This window comes from Rutidosis leptorrhynchoides, chromosome 11 (genome assembly GCF_046630445.1).
Source record: "Rutidosis leptorrhynchoides isolate AG116_Rl617_1_P2 chromosome 11, CSIRO_AGI_Rlap_v1, whole genome shotgun sequence".
Classification (NCBI taxonomy): domain Eukaryota; kingdom Viridiplantae; phylum Streptophyta; class Magnoliopsida; order Asterales; family Asteraceae; genus Rutidosis; species Rutidosis leptorrhynchoides.
In genome coordinates this window covers 337,139,114-337,146,915 of record NC_092343.1, presented here as the reverse complement: position 1 = coordinate 337,146,915, position 7,802 = coordinate 337,139,114, and the positions used below count along the sequence as shown (strand labels likewise).

General features: G+C 32.9%; 2 protein-coding genes and 1 long non-coding RNA gene across 3 annotated transcripts; 1 reads left to right on the top strand and 2 right to left on the bottom strand.

Moving 5' to 3' along the window:
- The first annotated feature begins 1,034 nt into the window (after positions 1-1,034).
- Positions 1,035-1,888, top strand: LOC139876375 (uncharacterized). Its single transcript, XR_011768070.1, has 3 exons — positions 1,035-1,175; positions 1,353-1,534; positions 1,759-1,888. It is a non-coding gene; the product is annotated as an uncharacterized lncRNA (long non-coding RNA).
- A 1,902-nt stretch (positions 1,889-3,790) lies between these two features.
- On the bottom strand, positions 3,791-4,939 carry LOC139875804 (uncharacterized). The gene is made up of 2 exons (XM_071863100.1): positions 4,562-4,939; positions 3,791-4,273 (listed from the first exon to the last, which is right to left on the bottom strand). The coding sequence occupies exons 1-2, from the start codon at positions 4,937-4,939 to the stop codon at positions 3,791-3,793; spliced, it is 861 nt and encodes a 286-aa protein (XP_071719201.1).
- A 269-nt stretch (positions 4,940-5,208) lies between these two features.
- On the bottom strand, positions 5,209-7,105 carry LOC139875803 (protein FAR1-RELATED SEQUENCE 5-like). Its single transcript, XM_071863099.1, has 4 exons — positions 7,042-7,105; positions 5,774-6,521; positions 5,365-5,623; positions 5,209-5,247 (listed from the first exon to the last, which is right to left on the bottom strand). The coding sequence occupies exons 1-4, from the start codon at positions 7,103-7,105 to the stop codon at positions 5,209-5,211; spliced, it is 1,110 nt and encodes a 369-aa protein (XP_071719200.1).
- Positions 7,106-7,802: the final 697 nt, after the last annotated feature.

Genomic DNA, 7,802 nt, shown 5'->3' with positions numbered 1-7,802 from the left:
GTATACAATCACCTGTGATTGAATTTTTGTATACAATCACATGTGATTTTATGATAAAATCACATGTGATTGATTTTTTGTATACAATCACCTGTTTTCACTAATTAAATAATACTTGGTCTGATTATACATTCAGTAAATAATATTATATTATGCGATAACTTTGATCTTTTTTTATAACTATTCTAAGCTTTTTGCACATTATATGCAGGGTTATTGTGAAGTTATCGATGAGAAGTTTAAATTGGTCAATGAGTTGAAGCATTTTTTATCACGAACAATACGTGAAAGTTTGTCCAAGTACCCAGATGAGAAGATATTGATATCTTATGAAAAGAAGTTGAACGAAGTCTTTAAAATGGATGTGTGTGATGTGAAGACTGACGATGAGATGGAGGATGAGTCAGAGGGAAAAGACGATGATGATGTCAACAATGATGAGTCAGAGGGAAAAGACGATGATGGTGAGAAGAAGGCCGAGTCAGAGGGAACTGACGATGATGATGACGACGATGATGATGAGAAGAATGCTGATTCGGAGAAAAAAGATGATGAATGTGTTGATGCAAACAAGGTTGAGTCTGAGAAAAAGATTGATGATGGGCAATCCAAGGCTGATGATGATGTGAATGATGAGCAAGAAGTTAATCTTGATTCCGATGATCCAATTGTTCCAATTGTGACAGAAGTTGTAGGTTCAAAGGTTGCTGAGAAAGATGTTGACAAAGATCAAAATGAAGAAGAGTACACATCTTTGACACAATGGTTTAACCACAACGTTAATGAGGTCGTTGATATTTGTGAAATTATATCTTTACTTAATTCACCAACAAGCCTTACATGGTTACCTGTTCATAATACTCCAACAATGATGAATTTAACACCACCTACTTTTTATCTCTTATCTCAGGAGGATAAATATGAGAACAAGGAGTATGATGAAGCTGTGAAATTGTTAGACAAGGAAAGTTGGCAAGCAGCCCTGAAGTTGGAAAAACGTTACCGAAACAAACAGCTGTCCAATCAAAGAAATTTTGTAAAAAAGCTATAAAGAAAGATCGGACAATCGTTCTTAGATCTGCTTATATCAACAAGCTGACTGTTGTGTCTGACATTCTGACAAACTCTGAGCTTATTTTGGCTATGGAATTATTTTCGATGAAGCTTAGCCCTTCGTGAGTTTTCTAAAATTTTTCCTTTTAATACATACAAATCCTTCTGCTTTATAAGCCAATCACATGTGATTATATAATGAAATCACATGTGATTATATTATGAAATCACATGTGATTATATTCTGAAATCACATGTATTAAACTAACCCCCCCCCCCCTTTTTTGTTTGTTTGTTAGTGAGACTGTTTTTGAATCAAGAAAAGGCAGCATGATACACCGTCTTAGTTTGGAATCACTTTGCCCCGATGTTTATGTTGAGGCTAGTGTAATTGATTTATGGAGCTTTATACTGAACGAAGAGCAAAAGTACAGAGGACAATCTAGCCCGTCTAGGTTTTTTTTTCCCTTCTTCAATCATTGTAAGTTTTATCGTTTAAAAATTTTTATGTACTATATTAGCTTGCTGTTTCTATCTGTGTGTTATGGTTCTTAATACTTAGTCACATGTGATTGTTATATATAATCACATGTGATTGTTATATATATAATCACATGTGATTGTTATATATAATCACATGTGATTATTATAGATATAATTACATATTATTGTTATATATGATCACATGTGTTATTTTATTTACAGTATTCTTACTTGTATGACAACAAGAACATGAAAAAGGAAGATAAGCTGATGATAATCAAAGAAAGTGCTAATGCTTGGTTTCGATTTTTTCCAAAGCTTGCGTCACTCCGAAAAGTTGATCTTGTATGTTATTTCTGGCTTACATTTGTAGGTCTATTTGCCTTTATATCATAATCAATTGTTTGTGTTCTAATAATTTCTTTCTTTTTTGATTTTTTACAACATGTATTTTTCCCAATCTGCAGACATGGGCATTTCTTTGTCTTGGTGATTGACATGAAAGTTCCCAAGCTCTACATACTTGACAACTCTTCGGTAGTTAAAAACTATGCTGCAAGATACGCCAAAGTTTTCAATCTTTTGGTTAGTGTTTATTATAATATCATTACTTGTACGTTTTCCACTTCAATATAAGTTTTTTTTGCTTCCCCTGTTTACACTTAATGTTTTTAAACATCTGCTCAATCATTAATTTAATAACTATTCATTTTTTATGATTTTGTTTTTTCCAGCTATATGCTTTTGCTGAACATATGAAATTTCATAAGCATCGTTTTGCAAATCAAATTGAAAAATTGGAACGAATTAGGATTTCGCTGCCAGGGAAAACAATAGATAATGTTGTGGATTGTGGCGTGTTTGCTATGTTTCACATGGACATGTTTAAAGCAATATCAGAGAATGAGTGGTCTGATGTATTGGTGCCTGAGTTGGCTGAACAAAAGAATCAGCTACGGAAGCTGAGGATTCGCTATGCATCAAAGATTTTGTCGCATGATCTAAACATACATGTTGAGCAGATGTTAAGAAATGCAAGAAATTTTGCCGCATTCCATGAAAAGAAAGATTATAGGAAGGTTATCATTTCTGCAAAACAATCAAGAGGTGTCCGAGTTGAAAAAGCTAAAAATCAAGAGGTGCATGACCAGCAATCTAATGAAGAGTGAAGTTTTTTGAAGATGCATTTTATTGTTCTGCTTTGATAGTTCAGTGTATGGTTAGATGTAGATGGTTGGAAAGATGTGTTTTGGTTAATGACATGTTAGTGGTTAGATGTTGATGGCTCTTTTGGTCAAGATGTTTTTTGGTTAATGACATGCTACTTGATATTTTAATGCATGGTTTAGATGTTCATATATTTATTGTCTCTCATGCTTTATGGTTATGATTCTTGGTGGTTGATGGTTGATTAAAAATACTATACAGCTACAAGTTATTCCTCATGCAATCACATGTGATTTTTGCATTTGCAATCACAAGTGATAATACATAATCACATGTGATATTAAATATATAATCACTTGTCTTATTCAATCAAATCTGATGGTAATATAAAATCACATGTGATTGAACTACTTAATCACATGTGATTTTAGTATATAATCACAACCGTTAACATACTTTATGTGATATAAAATCACATGTGATTGAACTACTTAATCACATGTGATTGAATTACTTAATCACATGTGATTTTAGTATATAATCACAACCGTTAACATACATTATGTGATATAAAATCACATGTGATTGAACTACTTAATCTCATGTCATTGTCTTATTCAATCAAATCTGATTGTAATATAAAATCACATGTGATTGAACTACTTAATCACATATGATTTTAGTACATAATCACAACCGTTAACTACATTCTTTTACAAATTGATTTTGCAAAGACCTCTCACCACCATTAGGACCCATCACATGGTTTTTGGGTTTAGGGACTAATTGATTTTACAAATGATTCTTAATGTCATTGGCTTTATTCAATCACATGTGATTATAATATAAAATCACATGTGATTGAACTACTTAATCACATGTGATTACAGTATATAATCACAACTGTTAATATACATTCTGTAAAATCAAAACCATAAATAAAAAATGTTCCAAACACATTAACAATTTTTAACAGTTGTTCTTGAAATAAAGTAACAAAATATAAAAAAATGAAAGTCAAACATTTAATAGGAACACCAAAATTAACAATTGTACGAATATAAAAAATAAAAAATAAAAAATAAAATCAACGTTTGTCTTTGTCACAACCCCTGCAATTGTGTTCATGTGATCCACAATTACTGCAAGTAATCTTTCTTTTTTTGCTTTCCAAAATTCCTTTCTCTTTTCCACTCATGAGACGCTTATCTTTTCCACAACCTTTGTATCTCCCAACCGGTGGGTTTTGTATGTCTAATGAATTAGGTTTTGAAACACCAACCATTTCTTGTATGACATCATCTTTTTTCTTAAACTGTTTTGGCATTTGAGCCTCAACTTCTTTCTTCACCATTTTAACTTTTTCAAGAAGCACTTGTAGCATCGTTTCATCCTGGCCAATTAGTTCAACACAATCATCAACAACTGATGTGATTTCATTAATAGAATTTTGAACAACAATGTTTTTGTTGCCATATCTGTTTCTCCTTGATCTTAACTCTGGTGGTATTATATCCCTTCTCCAACGCCTCATTATGTATTTTTCAGGGATTTCATCTATATTATCGTTCTTCAATACCCAAAAACAATGTCTACAAAGAAGACCAAATCTTAGATAGTGTCTACATGTACATATTATTGATCCATCTTGGCGGTTATGAAGTACCTTCATAATAAAAAAAAGTATGAAACTGATGTATAAGCCAATCACAAGTGATAAGTACCTATTTAAATATGACAACTGATGTATAAGTCAATCACAAGTGATAAGTACATATTTAAACTATTTTAACAAGTGAGATTCAAACTATTGTACAAATGTTATTCCATACATGAAAAAATATGTAAATTAGTTTACCTTGTATTTGAAGAACTCTTTTTCTTCATTCGAGCCTTCCCTTTTATCCTCCATACTTGAGCCTTCATCTTTTTTCCCTTCATTCGAACCTCCATTTTTCTTCCCTTCATTCGAGCATTCCTTTCTCTTTTCCAATTTCTCTTTAACAACAAATATTTCCGTGTATTCCTCTTTGTCCATTTTATCCAACGAACATTTATACAAAGCTGCAACAATCTCTTGTTGAATAATCAGAAAAATTGTATTCGTGTATACCTTCGATGCATGTTTTTCAATTCTTAGCAACGTTAATAATTTTGGGTTTTTCTTGATTGTCTGTACATCCAAAGATTCTTGTTTTGACCTCTGTTTTAACATGGCAGGTTCAAAGCCGTCCATAAAAGTCAACAGATTTGATGCAGATCTTGTAAAGTGTGAAAAAAAGCATTTTCACTCTCTGATCTTGAAGTAGTTCGCATCAAACCAAACATTTCAGTCTCGATGAAATATGTTGGTATCCAACTTGATCTAATATCAAACATATATTTGAACCAACTGTCATTCTTCAATGAAAAATCGTCCATCAACTTTTCCCATTTTTCTTCAAAAACAGTTGGTTCTATGTACATATTCCACACAATTTTATCAAATCTCTTCTTGAAGTCTTTTTATTGTTTGTCTTCAATATTAGGATTTGCTTCTTGAATCTGTAATCACATTTGATTGGTTAATAATTCATATTAAGAAAATTATGTATATGTATCATTAACCATTTCAATCGCATGTGATTAGTTACATGTAGTCTTCAATAACAAAACTCATACCTTTGATGGCACCTTCCTCATAATGTGCCACATGCATAGTCTATGCTTTGCCGTCTTAAAGACCTCTTTTATGGCTATCGGCATTGATTTATCCTGATCTGTCACAATCATGTTTGGCTCTTTCCCGAATGTCTTCATGAAGCAATTAAGTAGCCATTTGTAACTCTCGGCTGTTTCATCCCTGATCATTACCGCAGCAACAGTGACACACCTACGGTGGTTATCTATTCCAGTAAATGGTACAAACTTGAGGTTGTACCTGTTAATAAAAAGACAATGTTAGAAACTCAGATAAGCCAAACAACCTGTTAATCACATGTGATTAGAAGCTGTAAAAACCAGGTATTATACCTGTTAGTTCTATATGTTGCATCAAATGAGATAACATCACTAAACTCCTTGTAGTTGCATTGCAACTTCATCGGCCCAGAAAATGGAATGTAATTGACTTTTTTCAAGCTTGTACTCAAATGAAAAACCAGGAACATATTTTTTCCTCTCTTCCATTTTGTTAACGAGCATTTGAGAATCAGATGCATTGATAAACACATTCAAATCTCGTTTCCAGTTTCTGAAGTCAATTACAGTTCCATGAACATTTTTTTCAGACCCTTTCATATTGCTGTAAACTTCGTATGCCTTTGTTGGACCAATATTTGATACCGTCGAATGGTATACAAACAACTTCTCTGCATACCTCATTTGTCTTTCCTTTTTACTTAAATGTCTGTATTCTATCGGTAGCAACTCATGATTATGTTGTTCTTCAAAGTCAGCAAGAACGAAAGTATCTGTTCCATACACCCGGTCGAATCTAACTTTAGCCCTACATCCTGTGCATTCCATGTTGCTTTTCCGAATTGGCTTTTTAGTTTCTTGTAATGTGTCAAAGTAGACTTCCTTTGGTGTGCCAGCCTTGTTGCATAAGTAATATTTTTGTTTCACTAATCCAGATTTTGCAGTTTTTTGTCCAGCCTTTCTTATGTCAAAACATGCATGATATGCATATAACCTATACATCTCTTCACATTGATCAAGTGTTCCATAATTATGACCAATGACCGGTAAGAAAAGTTTGTCAACAATTGGTGCATAATACAATGATCCACCCGGTGTTTCATTTTTACGTGTTGCAGTTGCTTTTGGTGAATTATAATCTGTGGAAAACAAATTACAATGTTAATTGAATGTTTAACTGAAATAAGAGACAATATACATATCACATAATATATTATCATATAACGCAATCACATGTGATTCAATAAGTAAAAATTTACAACAATTCTATTTTCAACTTCATCTTCATTGTATTCATCAGTAATCACTTTCAATCCCAGTAATGTATTATCATAAAACAATCACATGTGATTTTTACAAGAAATTACATGTGATTTTACACGAGACATTACTTAAAGTCACAAAAACACTAATTCATTAAAAGCTAATCACATGTGATTGAATGAGTAAAAATTTACAACAATTCGATTTTTATCTTCATTTTCATTGTATTCATCAGGAACCACTTTTAAATCCCAGTAATGTATTATCATAAAACAATCACATGTGATTTTACAATATATTACATGTGATTTTACACAAGACATTACTTAAAGTCACAAAAACACTAATTCATTAAAAGCTAATCACATGTGATTGAAGACGAAACGATATACATACCATCATCATTTTGGATTTCGTTGATGTCTTCATCACTGATATCGTATTCCCTCTCTGGTTCCATTGCTTAAATTGAAGGTGTATATGAATTGATTGATCAATGAATTCGTATGTTAAGCAATTCGGAGTGAACGAGTGATTATCAATCTAAGTTAACGACGTTAGGTAATCGTATAATCAAGCAATCCGACTGAATTAATCAGAGTTAATGACGGAATCGAACTGATTGTTCACCGGATAATCGTCAATCGCCATCGCCAGGATCGTTTAGGGTTTTTGAAGGTTTTCATTCGAGAGTGATTTGTTTCGTAGTAGGATTTCTATTTTTTGTAAAATGACCATAATACCCTCGCTGTATTAATTGGCGCTTTAATCTGGATCATTGATTAAAAGTGATCCAAGGGTTGATAACCGCCCCTTGGATTTCAACCTTTTTAATGGTTTCTTTGGAATACAACTCATATTTTAAATGTATAAAGATATAATCCGTTGATACATGCTTCTTGAAACCCTTATAAAAATAGAAGAGCAAAACTTTCAATAATATATCAATAACGACCACCGCCACCGTTTCAACAGCGACCACCGCCACCATCATAGCCGCAATCTTCACCAACGTCATCGCCGCCATCATCACCACCTCCGCCACCGCCGCCACCATCGTCTAAATCCGATTCAGGTATGTTTCTTCTTCCTTCTCTTCCGATGAAACATCAACGTTACTGGGTCTAAATCCCTCCTTCCTCCCTCGATTCGCTTCC

Bases quoted from the DNA above. Each gene is read 5' to 3' on its own strand.
- LOC139875804 (XM_071863100.1), bottom strand. From the start codon at position 4,939: ATGGACGGCTTTGAACCTGCCATGTTAAAACAGAGGTCAAAACAAGAA. The intron at 4,274-4,561 runs GTAAACTAATTT...TGGGTATTGAAG, and splicing joins AAGAGTTCTTCAAATACAAG to AACGATAATATAGATGAAAT.
- LOC139875803 (XM_071863099.1), bottom strand. From the start codon at position 7,105: ATGGAACCAGAGAGGGAATACGATATCAGTGATGAAGACATCAACGAA. The intron at 6,522-7,041 runs GTATGTATATCG...TGTTTTCCACAG, and splicing joins CGAAATCCAAAATGATGATG to ATTATAATTCACCAAAAGCA. The intron at 5,248-5,364 runs GTATGAGTTTTG...ATGTGATTACAG, and splicing joins TGAGGAAGGTGCCATCAAAG to ATTCAAGAAGCAAATCCTAA.